A 24383-nucleotide genomic window follows, 5' to 3' on the forward strand; every position below is an offset into this window, starting at 1 on the left:
AAATTTGGTTTCTCTGATGTATTTTTTTTTCTCTTAGAATACAACTAGCTAGGGAGGATTTTGTCGCTGGCGTGTTGAAGAGAGTTCAGATGTCTTTCAGTTAGTTCCAGCTGGTGCTGCAGAGCACACTGCAAGCACAGTCACTGTACATAAGGTTGAAAGGCAACCCTTTTTGAAAATCTCCACAAATAAATATGTTATTTTATACCAAGTTGACTTTTATTTTGATTACAAAAATAAGCTGTTATTATGAAGTTCAAGATGCACAGATTTGGATTTGAGTTCAGACAACTTCCAGCCTGCTCATCATACTTTCTGTAGGTTGTAAATATTTGGCAAACTCCATAAATTATGCTTTGTAATCAAGTCATCAAATAAGCCCATGATTGAATACTGTAGAAAGTAAATTACAAAAATGTTGTCTCTTCTTCTTGTAGACAAAAAGATAAGGTCAGGTAGTTTATTACAGGTAATAAAATCTCGTTTTAGTCAATTGGATTGAATGTCAAAATCACTCTACTGAATTGAAATTATGTTGAGAAGAAGAATTACTGCAAAAGTTCTTGGAGAAGGGATTTATTATTTGTTTTGTTAAGGAAAAAAATCAAGTTCACATTTAGTCAGTGCTGCCTAATGGCTTTGCTCACACTCTGCAGAGCTCCCCTGAGACTTCCAGTTGGTGCTAGTGGTAAAGAGCCCCGTGCCAAGACAGAAGACAAAAGAGACTCGAGTTCGATCCCTGGGTTGGGAAGGTCTCTTGGAGGAGGGTGTGGCAACCCACTCCATTATTCTTGCCTGGAGAATGCCATGGGCAGAGGAGCCTGGCAGACTGCAGTCCGTAGGGTCGAATTGCAAAGGGTCATGAACACCACTGAAGTGACTTAGCACTCATGCAGAGCTCCCCTCCTTTCAACTAGCTCCTCTACCCATAGGCAAGCACAGACCTACTCAAAGGGATCAAACCAGAAGCCTCACCTGGGACTTTCTTAAAAATGCAAATTCTTGGGTCTTATGCCAGCCTAATAAATCTGAAATTCTCAGAATGGAGCTCAGCTATCTGTTTTTGTTTCTCTTTTGTTAATCGAAGTACAGCTGATTAATATAACAGTTATATTAATAAATGCAATGTTATAAATCTTTAATATTAGTTCAGTTCAGTTCAGTCTCTCAGTCGTGACCGACTCTTTGCGACCCGATGAATCACAGCACGCCAGGCCTCCCTGTCCATCATCGAGTCGGTGATGCCATCCAGCCATCTCATTCTCTGTCGTCCCCTTCTCCTCCCGCCCCCAAATCATTAATATAAACAATGGTATATTAATTTGAGGGTACATCATTGTGATTCAGTATTTTTACCGTAATATTTTAACTAGCCTCCCAGGTGATTCTGATGCTGGGTGAAGTTTGAGTCCTCATTAGCTTAGCATACAAATGGACTTAGTCCACAAATTATAGCCACTTTCAACCCAAACAAGTTTTTATCAAGTTAATTGACTGCAACAGGCAGGTGAATCTGTAGACCTACTGATTCCTGTGGCCTTACCGGAAATGGTTAGAATTCACTAATACAAAAAGCATGATTAAAATGAATTCATTTCTGTGACCCTAGGGGGGAAAAAGCTATTTCTTGAAGTGTAGTTTTAATTGTATTAGCTATCCAGTGGTTCTCAAAGTGTGGTCCCAGACCAGCAGCTTCAGCAGTACCTGGGAACTTAATCCAAGATGTGAGATCTTAGGCCCTGCCCCAGTGCTCGAGTTAGAAGCTCAAGGTGAGAGCTGCTGCCCTGCAGAAAAGCTCTGTAAGGAGTTTCTCCTGCTTCTCTTGCAGAGCAGCCTTGAGGAACTTGCATTTACTGGTTTGCTGCCTAGGCTCACCTGAGCAGATACCTGCTGACTGCCTGCTGAGCTTCTTTAAGCTCAGTTGTAAATCTGCATTTCCTATCCATCGTCCAAGCCCCAATATACTAATTGATTTAAGTTCTTCACCACATTGTCTCATGGTTTTTTGAGGCTCAAGTTTGAGATGGGTTGCCTGTATGTGCGTGTGTGTGTGTGTTTCATGTTTCCAAGAGTGAATGTTGGCATGCTCTTGTTTTATTTTTTCTTTACACCGTCCCAAATTCATGGGAAGCAAATCAGCGAGGGACAGTAAAAAATTTTCTTAAGGACAAAGCTGTGTATTGGAGCAAATAGGTGGATGCGTATTTATGAGCCTTAAGTGTCCCCATCTCACCTAGGTGTTTTCTTCTTGCCAAAAAGAAAGTGGGGCTCATTTGCTTAATTGCTGGGTTGAATGTGGAGACCATGAAATTCTGAGCCTTGGGAGGGTCGTGTGCATCAGTGAAAGTGGATTCTGAGCCTTGGGAGGGTCCTATGCATCAGTGAATGTGGAGTGGGTGACACTCACCCTGGGGGCCTCCATGACCTCCTGTCATCTTTGCTCTCCCTTCCTCCAGCAGTTCTCATGCTCCTCTTGCCAGACTGTCTGTTCCAGGATCCAGTACTTAGTGTCTGACCCATGGTGGTGCTCTCTGCACACTGAAATTGTCTCTTTATCTCTGTATTATCAAAAATTAGTTCCTTTAGACCAGAAGTTGTTGACCCAGATGCCTACAGGAGCCAGGGAGATGATGTAGATAATGGAAAGGTGCCAGGAGACAGCTAGGGATGGAATAGAATGTCGTGAAGTGGGATAGACATGCGCCATCTGGGGGCACTTACCTCTTGCAAGTTTTCCAGGCATCAGAACATGGCCCAGAGGTTGCTAGATGGTTGTTGTCGGTGGTGTTTTTTTCCATGAGATACTGGACATCTGGATTTCTCACATGAAATTTCCTGATGTTAAAATGTTAACAAATATATTCATTTTTGTTAGCACTGTGTGTGTCAAACAGCAAACTTATCTGTGGATCATGTGGAACCTCAGCTCAAGACAACAGCCAGCATGCAGCACGGATGTACTTGCACTGAAGTGAATGCTAATGTTTTCATAATATGTTTACCTCACTGACATTTTGGGTGAAGATGCCCTTTGTGTCTTTTTTCCTTCCTTCATTCAGTTGTTCATCCTAGAATTATTTTTTGATGAATTATAAATGTGGGCAAATAATTTCTTCTACATGTGCTTTCGTATCCTCATTTTTAAAAGAAGAGAGTTATAGTGAATGACCCTTGAAGTTCAGTTCAGTCGCTCTTGAAGTTACTTTCTCCTATAAAGACATGGAATTTCTTTACAAAACAGAAACGTGTACTAGATGCCAAGGAGGGTACCAATTAGTTGCTTGGATCCCTGTGTCTATTCTGAAGATTCTTTGGATATAACAGAAGGTCATGGCTTGAATTGTAGGAAGGATGCAACATGATCTTGACATTCTAAAAAGATGATTATTTTAGTGGCTCAGTCCTGTCTGACTCCTTGCGACCCCATGGACTGTAACCCGCCCGGCTCCTCTGTCCATGGGATTTTCCAGGTGAGAATACTGTGAGGGAACTCTCTCAGTCTGTCCGACTCTTTGCAACCCCGTGGACTGTAGCCTACCAGGCTCGTCCATCCATGGAATTCTCCAGGCAAGAATACCGGAGTGGATTGCCATTTTCTTCTCCAGGGGATCTTCCCGACCCAGGGATCGAACCCGGGTCTCCTGCATTGCAGGCAGACGCTTTAACCTCTGAGCCCCCAGGGAAGACACCAGGGAAGATTCCTTCCTGACCCAGGGATCGAACCCGAGTCTTTCATGTCTCCTGCCTTGGCAGGGAAGGTAATGCAGTAATAACATTGGGCTCAGAACACTGCCTCTCAAAGTGTGGTCTGGGCCATCTGGGTCATCATCACCTGGGAACTTAGAAATGCAGGGTCTCAGGCTTATCCTCAGACCTGCTGAGTCAGAGTCTGCATTTGGACAAGATCTCTAGGTACTTCCTTTACACATTCAAGTTTGAGAAGTACAGTTGTACCTCAAAATCCACAGAGAAATGGTTCTAGGAACCACCCCCCACCCTCCAACCCCTGAAGATTCCAAAATCCACAGACACTCAAGTCCCTTGTATAAAATGGCATCGTACAGTTGGCCCTCAAATCTGTGGGTTCCACATCAGCAGACTCAGAGGACCAGCTCTGCGGAGGTAGGATACAAGGAAATAAGTCGTTCTTACCTTCAGCAGTTACACAAGGAGGAAGACCTGAGAAACATTTGAAGTCAAGAGGCTCTGTTCCTGGGTGAAATTGGAGGAGATTTTAAATCTGATTAACTGAGAGCATGCTGCTAAGATCATCAGAAATTGAGGGCCTAGTTACTTTGGGGCAAGAGAGGAAGAGACAGCGAATTTAGAATATGTTCTCTGAGGAACGTGAGTGTCCTGGACTTGCTGTGGTCACATGGTGTGAAGGAGCTCACTGGCTGCTCACTAGGAGCTCATCTGCAGGCTGGCCCTGACCTCCTGTCTCTGTGTTCCCCGTCTCTACACCCCTTAACTTTCCAAAGATGACTATCTTTATTGTTTTGAAATATCACCCCCCCCTAGTTTCTTAAGTCATCAAATGTGGGGTTTTAGTTTTATTTTTCTTAGTAAAACTCCTTACCAAAATGCATGTGAAAGAGCCCAGCTCTGGAGCTGGAGGAGGTTTCACTGTGGTTCTCAGCTACCTTGTCACTTTCATCAAGGAGGTTTTCTTGGGGTCAGAGGGGGAGCAAAGTGAGAAAGAAGCCTCCAGTGAGGCCTGTCACAAGTGAATGCAAGTGAAATTTACAAGAAATTAACTGTTTTAAGTAAACATTTTAGTGCCATTTAGTACATCACCTGGAGAAGGAATGGCAGCCCACTCCAGTGTTCTTGCCTGGAGAACCCCATGGACAGAGGAGCCTGGCGGGCTGTTTCATGGAGTCACAAGGAGTTGGACATGACTCCGTGACTGGACACAGTGCTGTGCAACCATGACCGCATCTATTTCTACAGTAGCATACCCCTCAAAGAAAACCCATGTCCACTTAAGGAGTACCCTCCTCCCCGCTTCTTACAACCCCCATACTCACTCTAATGTGTCTTTTTAATGCGTACACAATTTTCTTTTATACTAAGCTGGTCTCATGCCAGTAGAGTTTAACGTGAAAGTGAAAGTGTTAGTCGCTCCATTGTCTGACTCTTTGCAACCCCATGGACTGTAGCCCACCAGTCTCCTCTGTATATGGCATTTTCCAGGCAAGAATACTAGAGTGGGTAGCCATTCCCTTCCCCAGGAGATCTTCCTGACCCAGGGATTGAACCCAGGTCTCCCGCATTACAAGGAAATTCTTTACTGTCTGAGCCACCAGGAAAGCAGTTTAACATAGTACTATATTTTATCATTGACGGTTTAATCATGTGCATTTTCTTGGCCTTTAAAATGTTTTCTTGAGCTTCAATGTAACTGTAAGTCCCCATGACCTTTAAGGTGGGTTTTCTAGGTTGTTGCCTCTCTTGCTTCTCTGGAAACCTCCCAGCCTCTCCTGTTCCAAATGCTGTGATCTTCACAGGGGACATGTTTTCTCTGCTGAGGTTTCATGAACACGAAGGTTTCCTGAGAAAAGACTCAGCCCTGGGCCCAGCCCGCAGTCACTCGGGTTGCCCTAATTGCAAGTGTTATCAAATGACTCTGCCAAGGGAATGCAAAATGAATTACTCTAATTGTACCAGAAGTTTGAATTTCACCTTTTGGCCCATGGGACAGAAAAATGTCACTAGCTGTAAATTGCTTCTCCATTTACCACATAGCTCCAGTTTTCACTGCTAGCAAAAAAAAAAAACTGTCATTGGGAACATAATGTGTGTGTAACATGGGCCTCCATGTGTTTGTGTGTTTCCTTCTCTTTGGGGTATAATTGAACAGTGGGGCACGTGAGGAGGTGGCTTGGCAATGCCTGAGATGAGACTCTGTTGCCTCTAAGGAAATAATTTAATAATCATAATAACACAGTCCATGGGCCAGATGCGGCCCTCTGCTCTGACTTTTTTAAATGTTTATTTTGTTTATTTGGCTGCAGCGGGTCTTAGCTGCAGCACACAGGCTCTTCGATCTTCAAGGCAGCATGCAGGGTCTTTGGTTGCAGGTTGTGGACTCTCAGTTGCAGCATGCGGGATCTAGTTCTCTGACCAGGGATCAAATCTGGGCCTCCTGTATTGGGAGTGTGGAGTCTTAGCCACTGGACCACAGGGAATTCCCCTTCAGCCTGATTTTTGTATAGCCAGTGAGCTAAAAATGGCTTTTAAATTTTGAAAAGATTATTACAAGAAAACATAAAAACTGTGCAACAGAGAGCCATATGTGGCCCCTGATTCCTGAAGTATTTATTGCCTGGCTCTTTACAGGAAAAGTTTACTGGCCCCTAATAATTATAATTCAGAAAACGAAGATCATGGCATCTGGTCCCATCACTTCATGGGAAATAGATGGGGAAACAGTGGAAACAGTGTCAGGCTTTATTTTTCTGGGCTCCAAAATCACTGCAGATGCTGATTGCAGCCAGGAAATTAAAAGACGCTTATTCCTTGGAAGGAAAGTTATGACCAACCTAGATAGCATATTAAAAAGCAGAGACATTACTTTGCCAACAAAGGTCCGTCTAGTCAAGGCTATGGTTTTTCCCGTGGTCATGTATGGATGCGAGAGTTGGACTGTGAAGAAAGCTGATCGCCAAAGAATTGATGCTTTTGAACTGTGGTGTTGGAGAAGACTCTTGAGAGTCCCTTGGACTACAAGGAGATCCAACCAGTCCATTCTAAAGGAGATCAGTCCTGGGTGTTCATTGGAAGGACTGATGCTAAAGCTGAAATTCCAATACTTGGGCCACCTCATGCGACGAGTTGACTCACTGGAAAAGAGTCTGATGCTAGGAAGGATTGGGGGCGGGAGGAGAAGGGGACGACAGAGAATGAGATGGCTGAATGGCATCACCAACTCGATGGAGATGAGTTTGAGTGAACTCTTGAGTGAACTCTGGGAGTTGGTGATGGACAGGGAGGCCTGGCGTGCTGTGATTCATGGGGTCGCAAAGAGTCGGACACGACTGAGCGACTGAACTGAACTGAATAATTATAATAAGAAGAACAGCAGCAGTGAAGTTTTTATTTTATATTGGATTCTGGATACTGTTCAGAGTGCTTGGCATACGTTATCTCATTTAATTCTCTAAACAGTGCTGTGAGATGGATTATTCTCATTTGTGGAGGAAGAAATAGGCCCAGAGAATTGAGTAACTTGCCCAAGTTCACACAGCCAGTAAGTGGTGAGCTGGTGTCTTGAACCCAGGCATTGGGTCCACTCCAGATCCTGTGTTCTACACAGTCTCTGCTGCAGCTCACAATTTGAGGAATAGTCTCTTCCACTTGTAGCACAGTATGATGTTCCTGTACTTTTCAGGTAAATTTTTAATGTCATTATTTCTGGGAGGTGTAGTCATAGAGCAGCACTTCCGAAATCGGTGGCCTGCACAATGTTTTCCTTAAAAAAAGTCCACGTGCAAAGAAGGTTCTTTGGTCAAATGAGCATGAGAAAGCCTTGTTTAGGAGAATTTCTTTATGATAGCTGTCTCATAAGCAGTGGTATATTCTCATACCAGTCTCAGCAAGGAGGAGGGATATTCTGTTTTTCCCCAAATGGATATACATTCATTCATTCATGCTTATTGAAGAGACACAGTGTCTTTCAGAACTACTGTTTTAAGCAAATGATGTCATAGAGGCGCTGCTCAGCCCAATATTTTCCCAGATGCATCAGAACGATATAATGCAGACATTCATTCATCTTTACCGTTAACATCCTTTTTATTGTCCTTGTTTTCCTGCTGTCCTGTCTCTTCCTTCCCTCCCCAGTTTTTGGGGGATAGAGCAGAGGAAGTGTGGGATTTTTTCCATAAATGATAGGAAATTAGATAATGAAACTCAAAGCCTTTGATTTAAATTCTTTTTAGTACCTTTTATCTTGAAAGTCCTGTTTGGATTGTAGGATTACCTGTACATTTGATCAGCCCGGACTGATCGGTGATGTTGCCTGGAAGTATAGACAGACAGAGGCTCCTTGATTAATGATACTTATTTAGACTCTCAGCATTTGTCTGCATGTCTAGTACTGCTCATTTTGGCATGGCTTAATTTGCTAGTGTTGTCAACTGGCATGTGTCAGGAGAAAAAGTGACCTCAGAGATCTTAAATACAGGCATCAGCCACAGAAACGAGTTCATGAACATCTTTTACTTCCTCAGCTCTTCACCCGTCCCTCACCACCAGGATTCTGCAAATCTGACAGTTGAGACCAAAAACACACTCCTACAAAACCGGTCCTTTCTGACCAGCAGAAAATGATGCTTTGTGTTCTCTTAAAATCTTATAATTCTTCAATTATTTCAGAGTTCTCCATATGGATATAAAATGTTGTTATATAAAATAAACAGGACATCTCATTTTATTTTCTTTTTAAAAATGTTTATTTGGTGGCATTGGGTCTGAGCTGCTGTACGTGGGGTCCCGGCTGTTGGGCGGGGTCTTGTCCTTGGTGGAACACAGACTGTCTAGGCTTAGTTGCTCTGCAGCATGTGGTATCTTAGTTCCCTGACCAGGGATCAAACCCATGTCCCCTGCATTGCGTGGTGGATTCTTAACGACGGGGCCACCAGGGAAGTCCCTCTCATTTCCTTTTTGAATGGTGCTGCTCTGTGCCTTTTGAGCCATTAAAGAGCATCGTGTATTGCTTATGGTATGTTGTTCATTCAGAAAGTGCAAGTAAACACAAGCATAAATTTATTCTGAATGTATATATGTATGTATGACTTAGGCTGGGTCTGTGAAATAGGCTGATAACAAGACAAATTAACAGGAGAAAAGGCATACAAATTAAGTTTTCATTTTGTGTGCACAGGGGCATCACAGAAAGAAGTGAACCCGAAAAGGGGCAGTGAGATTTTAGAGCTCATATCCTATGCTAACAGGGGGTGGAGCAGGGGCAAGGGGCAGCTGGTTTTTAGGGGAGATAAATGGGTCCTGAGGAAGACAGACAGGAGGTATGGAAGTCCTGGATGATTTCTGTTTGGGTGTGGTGTCAACTTTTCATCTTCCGAAAGAGAAGATTAGTGTTGCTTCTGGGGAGAGTATTTATGACAATCCAGTTCCCTTGGGAGGCTCTGCTTTTAGGTAGATAAGGAATTTCAGGAATTCAGCTCAAAATAATTCTTATGCCAAAATGGCACATTTTGGGGTATCATATCCTGATTCTCTCAACAGTATATTTATCAGAGTAGATATCTGGAATGAGATGTAGTTACTTAGGACGAGATTCTGTAGGTCCAATAGAACATTGTTACAAGATATCAGACTGTCATGGGTAGAGTCAGGGGTGTGTGTGTGTGCTCAGTCATGATCAACTCTTTGTGACCCCATGGACTGTAGCCCATCAGGCTCCTCTGTCCATGGAGTTTTCCAGGAAAGAATACTGGAGTGGGTTGCCATTTGCTCCTCTAGGGGATCCTCCCAACCCAGGGATTGAACCTGCATCTCTTGAGCCTCCTGCATTGGCAGACGGATTCTTTACCACAGCGCCACCTGGGAAGCTCCAGAGTTACACTTAAGTGATGAAAAAATGGTCTCTTAGGAATGATAGTGAACAGAAACCCATTTGGAATGGGAATTTGACACTTTAGCTTCTGGGTGATGACTGAGAATAGCACAGTGTCCCCTCCTTCTTTGTGACTATTTAGAGGTTCTTTTTGACCTAGTGTGGTCAAGATAACCAGCCAGGCTGACAGACTGTTTTGACTATCTATGAGTGCCTAAACTGATTTTGACTAGGAAAGTATAAATATTATCCAGGCCCATGCGTACAAAGAAGAGCAGATAGAACGGTTTGTTTTGTGGAAGACTCAGACTATGTCAAGGGGAAAAGGCTCTCGTTGTTCTTTTTTTCACCCCTTAATGTTCCCTTGGATTTGAAACTTTGATACGAAGTATTATTGACTTTCGAAGGGCTTTGAAATCGTTAAAGGGGTTTTCTATCTGCTGATTTTTTTTTCCAAAACCCACATTGCTGTTTGGCCCCCTATTTCAATAGTTTGCTATTGTGTGATTTGCATAGGCTTCTTAATTTAACCTTTCATCCTGAGTTTTATCAACTGACTTTGTCTAGGATTGCCAGCGTAGCTCCTTTATTATGCATGCAATTCTGTTCTGTCTCTATTACCTTCAAGGCAGAAGTTAAGGTGACTTTCAGTTTTCTTTGTGATTTTTATTGTCACCACTGTCATTGTCTGCCTGTTCGCCTTCTGTCCCATGCCGTGAGGAAGTTTTCAGCACTGACAGGGTAGCACTGTCTCTTGCCAGGGTAGCACTCAATACCTTTTACCTATACTAATTTCTCTCCTTATTAGAACCAGGAGAAAATAGTTGACATGAAGAGAAAAATTGTTTTATTTTTTCCTTTTTAACATGATGTGGAAATTGGTCTATGGTATATAAACATTGGTAGATCTGCTGTTTAATTTTAGAATGGTTTCAGCATTCCAGATAAGCACATTCAGAAGGTAAAATGTTGATTTCTGGTCAAATGTTGCCTAAATCACCAGTGTCTTCACTCTCCTGCTTTTCCCCCTGTGCTGTGCTGTGCTGTGCTCAGTCTTGTCCAACTCTTTGTGACCCCAGGGACTGTAGTCCTCCAGGCTCCTCTGTCCATGGGCTTATCCAGGCAAGAATACTGGAATGGGCTGCCATCCCCTCCTCCAGGGGATCTTCCCAACTTAGTGATCGAATCCAGGTCTCCCACATTACAGGTGGATTCTTTACCATCTGAGCCACAAAGGAAGCTTCTGAGCCACCAGGGAAGCTTTTACCCCTGGGGTTTTCTAATTCCTGAACCAGGCTCTGCCTCAGTCCTGGGTCACATACTCTAGGGTCCAAGACTTTAAGAACATGAGCAGTGTTTCCCAGCCCTAGGGGCAGATTTCATAAACGGTGCCTGATGGTTTGCATTGTAACAATTCCCAGGTGAGTCTGACACTGCTGGTCCCCGGACTACACCTTAGGGAACAAGTCTCAGTTAACTTGTGAATTTAAGATGCCTCCACCATCTCCACGATAGCCTTCTCTTTGAAAGCAAACACTGTACAGTTGGAGAGGTTGCTCCTGCAGCTTACCTTTGGAGAAAATTGCATAGCACATTTAGAGAGTGTCAATGCTGGTTTTTGCATTGACAATTTGCTACCTTGACTAAAAACTAAAAAGAATCACTGCAGATGGTGACTGCAGCCATGGAATTAAAAGACACTTGCTCCTTGGAAGAAAAGCTTTGACAAATTTAGACAGTGTATTAAAGGCAGAAACATCACTTTACTGACAAAGTCCTTAGAGTCAAAGCCATGGTTTTTCCAGTGGTCAAGTATGGATGTGAGAGCTGGACCATAAAGAAGGCTGAGCACCGAAGAATGGATGCTTTCGAACTGTGGTGTTGGAGAAGACTCTTGAGAGTCCCTTGGACAGCAAGGAGATCAAACCAATCAATCCTAAAAGAAACCTGAATATTCATTGGAAGGACTAGTGCTGAAGTTGAAACTCTAATACTTTGGCCACCTGATGCAAAGGACTGATTTATTGAAAAAGACTCTGATGCTGGGAAAGATTGAGGGCAAGAGGAGGAGACAACAGAGGATGTGATGGTTGGATGACATCACTGACTCAATAGACATGAGTTTGAGCAAGCTCGGGGAGATACTGAAGGACAGGGAAGCCTGGTGTGCTGCAACTATGGAGTCACAAGGCATCAGACGTGACTTACCGCTAAACAACAAAAACAAGAAGAACGCTTCTGGAACAAAATTCAGAAATAGGATTGAGTTGAAGGAAAACAACTCTACTTGAAGTGATGCTGACTGGATGGACCAGTTGTTTTAGGAGGACTATGTACATAGAAAGAGAAGGCAATGGCAACCCACTCCCGTACTCTTGGCTGGAAAATTCCATGGATGGAGGAACCTGTTAGGTGCAGGCCATGGGGTCGATAAGAGTTGGACACGACTGAGAGACTTCATTTTCACTTTTCACTTTCACACATTGGAGAAGGAAATGGCAACCCACTCCAGTGTTCTTGCCTGGAGAATCCCAGGGACGGGGGAGCCTGGTGGGCTGCCGTCTATGGGGTCACAGAGAGTCGGACACGACTAAAGCGATTTAGCAGGCATGCATGCATGCGTGTACATAGAAAAGACCTAGAAGCTCAGACAGCAAAGTGTTGTCAGCTCTCAGGATCAGTAATGGGATTTGGAGTAGTCTTTGCTTTTTGCTTTCTTGCTTTGCATTTTTCTGCACAGAGCATTTAAATATCGTTTTCGTAACCTTAAAAAATTGCCAAATGTTTTTAAAGGAGAAAAAGCAAGATACGTGCTCTCAAAATTTACGTATCTCGATACACACCGAGGAAACCAGAATTGAAAGAGACACATGTACTCCAATGTTCATTGCAGCACTGTTTATAATAGCCAGGACATGGAAGCAACCTAGATGTCCATCTGCAGATGAATGAATAAGAAAGCTTTGGTACATATAGATTCAGGAACAAGATGGCGGAGGAATAGGACGGCGAGACCACTCTCTCCTCCACAAATTCATCAAAAGAACATTTGAACATGGAGTAAAGTCCACAAAACAACTTCTGAATGCTGGCAGAGGACATCAGGCACCCAGAAAAGCAGCCCATTGTCTTCGAAAGGAGGTAGGAAAAAACATAAAAGATAAAAAGCGAGACAAAAGAAGTAAGGACGGAGCTCCGTCCCAGGAAGGGAGGCTTTAACAAGAGAGAAGTTTCCAAACACCAGGAAACACTCTCACTGGCGAATCTGTGGCGAGCCTTGGAAGATCAGAGGGCCACATAACCCTCTTTTTTTTTTTTAAGATTTTTTTAAAACCCACAGACTACCCACCAAACAGTAACTCCCAGCGGAGAAGCAGCGCAGACGCCTGCATACGCCATTAGCAAGCGGGGGCTGGGCAGGGAGGAGCCGGCTGAACTGCTTAGAGAGAGGACTGCGCTTGAATGCCGCGAGAACAATTTGAGAGAACTGGGGAGAGCAAAGCAGACTGTGGGATAGCTTCCGCACGAAAAGGCAGAAAGCTCTAACCTAAGACTCGGCCAGCCCTGCTCACAGAATAAAGGACTGAGCAGAGCGAGCGGGCTGCGGTCGGCCCATCCCCCATCCCCCGCCGAGACAGGCAGGGAGCGCAGCCAGAGCCGGAGCGGGCAACCGCGGCCCCAGAAAGGCATCTGATACAAACTGCAGACAGGCTTGTTGCTAATCAGGACTTCTTGGGCTCGGGCCGGTCGATATCCCCCTGAGAAGGTGCGCCGGTTGTACACCCAGAAAACTGAGTGGCGGGGACTGGGGAGGCGATAAGTCGCAGAGACAGCGCTCACCAAACACCTGGTCCCCTGAACTGCTCGGACCAGGGAAGGCACAAAACGCAGGCCCAACCAAGTCTGCGCCTTTGTGGAGTACCTGAGAACCTGAACTTGAGCCGCTCAGACCTGGGAAGTGCATACAACCCGGCGCCGGCCTCGGACAGTTCCCGGCAGAGCAACCTAGAGCCTGTGCAGTGTAGACTGGGACAGCATACGTGCTGTGAGCGGGGGCAAACCCAGTGTGGCCGAGACGCTGCGAGCACTCCCCACAGACGCCAGAGATATTCGTCTGCAGCGTTCCTCCCTTCCCAGAACAGGACTGAACAACTGAGCCTTAAAAAGTGTCCCCCACCCCCTAGTATAAGGACGGAAATTAGACACTGAAGAGACCAGCAAACAGAAGCTAAAACAGAGGGAACCACCTTGGAAATGACAGATAGAGATGTCTAGAGGCTACTCCAAGAATAAGACCAAAAACCAGAGGCAAGAGGCTTAAGCCCGAATCCTGAGAGCACCAGAGAACTCCTGACTCCAGGGAACATTAATCGATAGGAGCTCATCATACGTCTCCATACCTACACTAAAACCAAGCACCACCCAAGGGTCAACAAGTTCCAGAGCAAGACATACCACGCAAATTCTCCAGGAACACAGGAAACTAGCCCTGAGCTTCAATATACAGGCTGCCCAAAGTCACTCCAAACCCACTGACATCTCATAACTCATTACTGGACACTTCACTGCACTCCAGAGAGAACAAATCCAGCTCCACCCACCAGAACACTGACACAAGCTTCCATAACCAGGGAACCTTGACAAGTCACCTGTCCAACCCCACACACAACGAGGAAACTACAAAATAAAGAGAACTCCACAAACGGCCAGAAGAGGGAAAGGCCACCCCAAGCAAAGCATTATAAGCAAGATGAAGAGGCAGAGAAATACCCAGCAAGTAAAGGAACAAGATAAATGCCCATCAACACAAACAAAAGAGGAAGATATAGGGAATCTACCTGATAAAGAATTTCGAATTTTGATGGTGAAAATGATTCAAAATCTTGAAAGCAAAATGGAGTTACAGATAAATAACCTGGAGAAAAGGATTGAGAAGATGGAAGAAAGGTTTAATAAGGACTTAGAGGAAATAAAAAAGAGTCAATATACAATGAATAATGCAATAGATGAGATCAGAAACACTCTGGAAGGAACAAACAGTAGAATAACAGAGGCAGAAGACAGGATAAGCGAGTTAGAAGATAGAATTGTAGAAATAAATGAAACAGAGAGGAAAAAAGAAAAACAAATTAAAAGAAATGAGAACAACATTAGAGACCTCTGGGACAATGTTAAACGCTCCAACATTCGAATCATAGGAATCCCAGAAGAAGAAGACAAAAAGAAAGACCATGAAAGAATACTTGAGGAGATAATAGTTGAAAACTTCCCTAAAATAGGGAAAGAAATAATCACCCAAGTCCAAGAAACCCAGAGAGTCCCCAACAGGATAAACCCAAGGCAAAATACTCCAAGACACATATTAATCAAATTAACAAAGATCAAACACAGAGAACAAATATTAAAAGCAGCAAGGGAAAAACAGCAAATAACACACAAGGGGATTCCCATAAGGATAACAGCTGATCTTTCAACAGAAACTCTTCAGGCCAGGAGGGAATGGCAAGACATACTTAAAGTGATGAAAGAAAATAACCTACAGCCCAGACTACTGTACCCAGCAAGGATCTCATTCAAATATGAAGGAGAAATCAAAAGCTTTACAGACAAGCAAAAGCTGAGAGAATTCAGCATTACCAAACCAGCTCTCCAACAAATGCTAAAGGATCTTCTCTAGACAGGAAACACAGAAAGGGTGTATAAACTCGAACCCAAAGCAATAAAGAAAATGGCTACGGGATCGTACTTATCAATAATTACCTTAAACGTAAATGGGTTGAATGCCCCAACCAAAAGACAAAGGCTGGCTGAATGGATACAAAAACAAGACCCCCATATATGTTGTCTGCAAGAGACCCACCTCAAAACGAGGGATACACACAGACTGAAAGTGGAGGGCTGGAAAAAGATATTCCATGCAAATAGAGACCAAAAGAAAGCAGGAGTAGCAATACTCATATCAGATAAAATAGACTTTAAAACAAAGGCTGTGAAAAGAGACAAAGAAGGAAACTACATAATGATCAAAGGATCAATCCAAGATGAAGATATAACAATTATAAATATTTATGCACCCAACATAGGAGCACCGCAATATGTAAGACAATTACTAACAAGTATGAAAGGGGAAATTAACAATAATGCAATAATAGTGGGAGATTTTAATACCCCACTTACATCTATGGATAGATCAACTAAACAGAAAATTAACAAGGAAACACAAACTTTAAATGATACAATAGACCAGTTAGACCTAATAGATATCTATAGGACATTTCACCCCAAAACAATGAATTTCACCTTTTTCTCAAGTGCACACAGAACCTTTTCCAGGATAGATCACATCCTGGGCCATAAATCTAGCCTTGGTAAATTCAAAAAAGTTGAAATCATTCCATGCATCTTTTCTGACCACAATGCAGTAAGATTAGATCTCAATTACGGGAGAAAAACTATTAAACATGCCAACATATGGAGGCTGAACAACACGCTGCTGAATAATGAACAAATCACAGAAGAAATCAAAAGAGAAATCAAAATATGCATAGAAATGAATGAAAATGAAAACACAACAACCCAAAACCTCTGGGACACTGTAAAAGCAGTGCTCAGGGGGAAGTTCATAGCAATACAGGCACACCTCAAGAAACAAGAAAAAAGTCAACTAAATAACCTAACTCTACATCTAAAGCAACTAGAAAAGGAAGAAATGAAGAACCCCAGGGTCAGTAGAAGGAAAGAAATTGTAAAAATTAGGGCAGAGATAAATGCAAAAGAAACAAAAGAGACCATAGCAAAAATCAACAAAGCCAAAAGCTGGTTCTTTCAGAAGGTAAATAAAATTGACAAACCGCTAGCCAGATTTATCAAGAAACAAAGGGAGAAGAACCAAATCAATAAAATTAGAAATGAAAATGGAGAGATCACAACTGACAACACAGAAATACAAAGGATTATTAGAGAATACTATCAGCAATTATATGGCAATAAAATGAAAAACCTGGAAGAAATGGACAAATTCCTGGAAAAGTACACCTTTCCAAAACTGAACCAGGAAGAAATAGAAATTCTGAATAGACCCATCACAAGCACGGAACTAGAGGCTGTAATCAGGAATCTTCCAGCAAACAAAAGCCCAGGTCCAGACGGCTTCACAGCCGAATTCTACCAAAAATTTAGAGAAGAGCTAACACCTATTCTACTCAAACTCTTCCAGAAAATTGCTGAGGAAGGGAAACTTCCAAACTCATTCTATGAGGCCACCATCACCCTAATCCCAAAACCTGGTAAAGACCCTACAAAAAAAGAAAACTACAGGCCAATATCACTGATGAACATAGATGCAAAAATCCTTAACAAAATTCTAGGAATCAGAATTCAACAACATATTAAGAAGATCATACATCATGACCAAGTGGGCTTTATCCCAGGAATGCAAGGATTCTTCAATATCTGCAAATCAATCAACGTAATACACCACATTAACAAACTGAAAAATAAAAATCATATGATTATCTCAATAGATGCAGAGAAAGCCTTTGACAAAATTCAACATCCATTTATGATAAAAACCCTCCAGAAAGTGGGAATAGAAGGGATATACCTCAACATAATAAAAGCTATATATGACAAACCCACAGCAAACATTATCCTCAATGGTGAAAAACTGAAAGCATTTCCCCTAAAGTCAGGAACAAGACAAGGGTGTGCACTCTCACCACTACTATTCAACATAGTTCTGGAAGTTTTGGCCACAGCAATCAGAGCAGAAAAAGACATAAAAGGAATACAAATTGGAAAAGAAGAAGTAAAACTTTCACTGTTCGCTGATGACATGATCCTCTACACAGAAAACCCTAGAGACTCTACCAGAAAACTACTAGAGCTAATCAATGATTACAGTAACGTTGCAGGATATAAAATCAACACACAGAAATCCCTTGCATTCCTATACACTAATAATGAGAAAATAGAAAGAGAAATTAAGGAAACTATTCCATTCACTGTTGCAACGAAAAGAATTAAATACTTAGGAATATATCTACCTAAGGAAACAAAAGACTTGTACATAGAAAACTATAAAACACTACTGAAAGCAATCAAAGAGGACACTAATAGATGGAGAAATATACCGTGTTCGTGGATTGGAAGAATAAATATTGTAAAAATGAGTATACTACCCAAAGTAATTTATACATTCAATGCAATCCCTATCAAGCTACCAACGATATTTTTCAAAGAACTAGAACAAATAATCTCACAATTTGTATGGAAATACAAAAAACCTCGAATAGCCAAAGCAATCTTGAGGAAGAAAAATGGAACTGGGGGAATTAACCTGCCAGACTTCAGGCTCTACTGCAAAGCCACAGTCATCAAGACAGTATGGTACTGGCATAAAGACAGAAATATAGATCAATAGAACAAAATAGAAAGCCCAGAGATAAATCCACGCACCTATGGACACCTCATCTTCGACAAAGGAGGCAAGAATATAAAATGGAGAAAAGACAGTCTCTTTAACAAGTTGTGCTAGGAAAACTGGTCAGCCACTTGTAAAAGAATGAAACTAGAACACTTCCTAACACCATACACCAAAATAAACTCAAAATGGATTAGAGAGCTAAATGTAAGACCAGAAACTATAAAACTCCTAGAGGAGAATGTAGGCAAAACACTCTCCGACATAAATCGCAGCAGGACCCTCCAAGACCCACCTCCCAGAATACTGGAAATAAAAGCAAAAATAAACAAATGGGACCTAATTAAAATCAAAAGCTTCTGCACAGCAAAGGAAACTATAAGTAAGGTGAAAAGACAGCCTTCAGAATGGAAGAAAATAATAGCAAATGAAGCAACTGATAAAGGATTAATCTCCAAAATATACAAGCAGCTCCTGCAGCTCAATTCCAGAAAAATAAATGACCCAATCAAAAAATGGGCCAAAGAACTAAACAGACATTTCTCCAAAGAAGATATACAGATGGCTAACAAACACTTGAAAAAATGTTCAACATCCCTCATAATCAGAGAGATGCAAATCAAAACCACAGTGAGATACCATTTCACACCTGTCAGAATGGCTGCTATCCAAAAGTCTACATGCAATAAATGCTGGAGAGGATGTGGAGAGAAAGGAACCCTCTTACACTGTTGGTGGGAATGCAAACTAGTACAGCCACTATGGAGAACAGTGTGGAGATTCCTCAAAAAACTGGAAATAGAATTGCCATATGATCCAGCAATCGCACTCCTGGGCATACACACCAAGGAAACCAGAATTGAAAGAGACACATGTACTCCAATGTTCATCGCAGCACTGTTTATAATAGCCAGGACATGGAAGCAACCTAGATGTCCATCTGCAGACGAATGGATAAGAAAGCTTTGGTACATATACACAATGGAGTATTATTCAGCCATTAAAAAGAATACATTTGAATCAGTTCTAATGAGGTGGATGAAACTGGAGCCTATTATACAGAGTGAAGTAAGCCAGAAAGAAAAACACCAATACAGCATACTAACGCATATATATGGAATTTAGAAAGATGCAAATGATAACCCTGTATACGAGACAGCAAAAGAGACACAGATGTATAGATCAGTCTTTGGGACTCTGTGGGAGAGGGTGAGGGTGGGATGATTTGGGAGAATGGCATTGAAACATGTATGTTGTCATATGTGAAATGAATTACTAGTTCAGGGTCAATGCATGTTATAGGATGCTCGGGGCTGGCATGCGGGGATGACTCAGAGGGAGGATAAAGGGAGGAGGGAGGTGGGAGAGTGGTTCAGGAGGGGGAACTTATGTAAACCTGGGGTGAATTCATGTCAATGTATGGCAAAACCAACCAATATAATATTGTAAAATAATTTGCCTCCAATAAAAAATAAATTACAAAAAAAAAAAATTTACGTATCTCTTGGTTTAGGTCTGTTATGTCTACGTCTCTATACATTTGGGGAGTTTCTGGTTCATCTTTTGTTTTTTTTTTCCTCTGTAGAGAGTATTTTTTCATTAAATTTTTTATGTTTTTACTTTTATACAATTTTAAAGGTTACTTTCCACTTACAGTTATTACAGAATAGCAGCTGTACTCTCCCCGCTGTGCAGTGCGTCCTTGAACCTCTCACGCCTGTAGTTCCTGCCGCCCGCTCCCCCAGCCCTCCACCTCTCCCCCTGCCCACTGGCAGTCACCAGTCTGTTCTCTGTGTCTCTGAGTTGGTTTCTTTTTTGGTTATTCTCTACATTTGGTTTTTAATGGGAAAGAGACTATTTTGTCTATGAGAGTCCTAGTGTTTAAGGGTGAGGCCCAGACATTTGCTTGGAAAATGGACACTGTGGGGCCTGCATAATGAGAATAAGTTTGAAAGTTCCCAGAGGAGAGGGTAAGGGGGTGAAAGTTCCCAGGGTCTGTTCAGGGGCAGCTACTGTTCCACCCACCTTCCCCCTCCCCAAGCATCCAGCACCAACTCCCGAGAGTCTCTCAAAGAATCATTCCTTAGAAGGCCTGAAATAAGCTTTAAGTTAATTTAAACAGAATTGGAAGAGTTGGAAAATGAGAGAACAAAGGCCATTACAGCCTCTGCGGAGGTGCGGAAGCTTGCGCATCACAGCTGGATGGATTCCGCGGGCTGGTTCTCCTGCATCCAGGCTGCATGTGCCCACTCAGGACTGCCGACCCGAGGGGAGACACCCAGAGTAGAAAGAATCACACCCTGAGCCACCGTGGAGCCCGCGTGCGAGCTCAGTGCGTGTCAGGGAATAATCCTTCTAGAAATATGCAGCCTGAGGCTTTAAGATACACCTCGTGGGGTGTTAGGTGGACTATTCACATATATGCTTATTTTCAGCAATTCAGAAATCCATATCTAAATTGCCTCTTTTGTTTGTTTGTTTGCTTGCTTCTGTTAATCTGGAAACATTCAAAGAAGTTGATATGCATTTATCTCATTTCTAACTTTCCAACTCAATTCTAAATTCTAAGGTTCTACTGACACCTGCCGGCATTTCCTCTATTTTATGTTTTAATAAGAACAAAACCAAAAAGCAAAACATTTAGCATATTTCCCACAGTCTCTTGGCCTTATTATGCCAAGTGTACATTAAGATAACAGACATAAGGGTAGGTTGATGGACCTTTTCACATCATGGAAAGTGATATGTGGACGAGCCCTGAGGACAAATTTCCCAGACACACAAAGGGCAGACAACCGAGTTCTGATTGCCTCTGCCCTGCACTGGTCACTCAAGGACTGTTCCATCACAATAAATAAGCAAATTTGTTACCACGTTGTATTTTCAAAAAGTGGATGAATGTCACTGAAGCCTCCTCAAAGTCCAGTCTCTTTTTAGAAACAGCTGAATCAGAATGATCTGTAAGACTCAGCGAACAGTCTCAGAAACGGTCCACTTTTTTGCCCTCAGGAAACCACAGACTTTGTTTTGTGTTTTGGAACATGTAACAAGGCTTTGGTGCTTCCCAGTTCATGCCAACCAAATTATCTGTGCTTTTTCTGTCTTTTCTTGGGAAACTGTGTGGGCCTGTGGCTTGTTAGGCCAATCATAGGATACTTGATCATCCCCAGGGAGTCAGAGTCCCATATTTATCCGGACAGAGGAAGCAAGGTTCTGATGAGGAAAATAATTGAGGCATTTCTTTAATGCTGCTATTTCATTTCTTCTTCCTCCCTCAGAATTCTGACCTCATCATCGTGCTTGCCGAGGCTTTCGATGCGAGTTAGAGTCATCGGAATTTCCTTTTCTTTGTGAAAGGAAATTTTCCTCTTATCTCTCTCAAGTCCTCCTCCAGGAGTCTGTTAAGTTTGACTGGGGCTCAAAGAGGAAAGCACAAAAATCCTCCTATAGACTCATATCCGTTAGGGTGGCACCTCTCAAAACACAATAAAAGCAGAAAATAGCGAATTTGATAATGCTCTGGAGAAATTGGAACCCTTGTGCATTGTTAGGGAGACTGTAAAATGATGTAGCTGCTGTGGAAAATAATATGGCAGCTTCTCAAAAATGTAAAAGCAATATTACCGTACAATCTAGCAATTCCACTTCTGGGTGTATATCCAAAATAATCAAAAGCAGAAACTTAAGGTGACATTTGTACACCCATGTTCATAGCAGGATGAGTCTTAGTGATGACACAAGGATCCACTGATAGATGAACAGATAAATCAAATGTGGTCTACGCATGCAATGGAATATTATTCAGCCTTAAAAAGAAAGGAAATTCTGACACCTGCTACAACACAGAGAAGCCTTGAGGAGGACATTAACCTAAGTGAAATAATCCAGTCACAAAGGACAAACACTGCATGATACCACTTACATGAGGTACCTTAAGTACTTAAAGTCAGAAAGCAGAAAGGAGAATGGTGGTTGCCAGGGGTTGTGGGGGAGGGAAACGGGAAGTGCTTGTTTAATGGTTGTTTAAGTGGTTCTGTTTAACTGAACAAAATTTCCGTTCTGCAAGATGAAAAGTGTTCTAGAGATGGCTGGAGGTGTTGGTTGTGCAAAAATTTGTCTTTTACTTAATACTACCAACTGATTACTTAAAAAAGGTTATGATGATAAATTTCACATTATATGTATTATATCACAATTAAAACCACACAGACATATAGAACTGTCATCACCTCTGGCCCTTGACCATGTTCAACCTGGTAATACTATGCCGTTCTAGCCAATGGAACCTTCAGTGATGACAGAAATGTGCTTTATTTGCACTGTCTGATACGGCACACACATTGGGTTTTGAGTGTGATGAGTGCAGAAGATGCTGAATTTTATTTTTATTCAGCTGAAATTTAATTAATTAATTTAGTTAATTTTTATTCAGTTTAATTTAGCCACATCCAGCAAGTGTCTGCCGTATTGCACAGGACAGGTAGACTGTATATCTACATGACTATTTCAAAATACTTTCCTTCCTTGCACAGAGCTGCAGCAGTCAGACTCTAAACCTAAGAAGGTAAAGGCTGGCTTATGTGTGGGCCCCAGTTCTGTCTGAACCCCCAGTATTATGAATTTGCTACAAAGCATTTTGCCAAGAGTGTGACTTTATTTTAGAAGTCTGGTATGGCATCATTGGCATCTGTTATTGGGCCCACGAGCAGAGTTGGCCTTTATTTGCAGGCCAGCCTTTTCTAGTCAAATGCCCTTGGGAAACCTAAATTCCTTCACTGCTGCACACGGGCTTCTTCACTCATCCTTGTAAATCCTTGGAGTGAACTAACACTGAAGTCCAAGGCCTTCTACAGAAGCTATGCAAGCACATCGCTGGCAGTCAATGCCCGCTTTACTTTTTGAGGCTTTACTGGAAAACACAGACAGGTAAGAGAGGTAACAAATTCTTACACTGAAATAGAATCCCACAGTAAAATGGATGAACCCCTAATCCGTTCATCCTCTAAAACAAGAGTAATTAAACATGTCACCATGTGTTGTATGATGTTGCTTTAGAAATAGTAAAGATTGCTGGAGCTGAAGGGACTTATATTTCAGCAGGCTGCAAATAGAAGACTTAACCAGTCAGTCAGTGGGCAGCATTCCTTCATGACAACCCAGTGTTTAATGACGGCGTGTGCCACGTTTCCTTCGTGGAATGAGTGAAAGCTGTTTCTGAGTGAAAGGCGTGTGGCAGGAAGGAGATAAAGAAGAGTTTACATTATTCTTCCACTAATTGGATATGGGCTGTCTAATAAGAACTTCCCGGGTTAGCTCCAGGGGATTTGCTCACCAGAAACACTTTCTCTTTCTCTTTCAGCAATGGGTCGAAGGCCTGAGATCCATCATACACAACTTCAGGGCCAACAACGTCAGCCCGATGACGTGCCTCAAGAAGCAGTGAGTTTTGTTTGCATGACCCTTTGTGCTTGGCATTTACCAAGCAAATGCAGACTAGGAGATGAAGGCTATGTCTATGCACCAGGCGGCACCTTCCTTGCCTTCCCCTCTGCGCTCCTGACTTTGGAGAAGTTGTTGACCAGTACACACCAGTACCCTTCCTGCCACCTGGCAGGCATGTGTGATGCCCACAGCCCAAAATCTATTTGAGGGGAATGGTTGGTGGCAGGAAGATACTGGAACTCTACCTCCTCAGTGTCCCCTGGGTTGTGGGCCTGGGCTTTTGTGTCCCCAGGCTGCTGATAAGTAGCTTTGTGTGCTTGGGGCCATAGCTGGTGGCTGGGTGCAGCTCGAGCCTCTACTGCATGAGACTGAGGGATGGGGAGTGTGTCTCCATGCGGCAGAAGCACCCACTGCTCTGGAGGGAGAGGAGCCCCAGGGACTGTTTCACAAGCAGTCACGGATCCAAAGGTACTTTGAAATTCAGAAGGCAGTCCTTCCTTACCCAGCTCACTGTATCCAAAATTCAGAGAGATGCCAGGTGGTAGCTTTTAACCCTATCAAGTTGTTCTTTATGGGTGATGTGAAAGTTACTCAAATAGGAACTCTAGCCAAAGCCCCTGGAGAAGGCAATGGCAAGCCACTCCAGTACTCTCTCCTAGAAAATCCCATGGATGGAGGAGCCTGGTAGGCTGCAGTCTGTGGGGTTGCTCAGGGCTGGACACGACTGAGCAACTTCACTTTCACTTTTCACTTTCACATATTGGAGAAGGAAATGGCAACCCACTCCAGTGTTCTTGCCTGGAGAATCCCAGGGACGGGGGAGCCTGATGGGCTTCCGTCTATGGGGTCGCACAGAGTCAGACACGACTGAAGTGACTTAGCAGCAGCAGCAGCAGCCAAAGCCCCAGTCTGCCTGTTTGAGAAGCAGTGATCCGGGGC

The 24383-nt window shown here is 42.8% G+C and overlaps 1 protein-coding gene across 10 annotated transcripts in view; it reads left to right on the plus strand.

Moving 5' to 3' along the window:
* Window positions 1-24383, plus strand: part of PLCB4 (phospholipase C beta 4) — a 489193-nt gene that overhangs the window by 331566 nt on the left and 133244 nt on the right. For all 10 annotated transcript variants that reach the window (XM_088844295.1, XM_088844296.1, XM_055426743.2 and 7 more), the window contains one exon: window positions 23362-23441. In XM_088844295.1, coding sequence (XP_088700421.1) covers window positions 23362-23441 — 80 coding nt within the window. The remainder of the gene's footprint in view (window positions 1-23361; window positions 23442-24383) is intronic.

This window comes from Moschus berezovskii, chromosome 15 (genome assembly GCF_049115385.1).
Source record: "Moschus berezovskii isolate FMDL1 chromosome 15, NW_MosBer_1.0, whole genome shotgun sequence".
NCBI lineage: Eukaryota > Metazoa > Chordata > Mammalia > Artiodactyla > Moschidae > Moschus > Moschus berezovskii.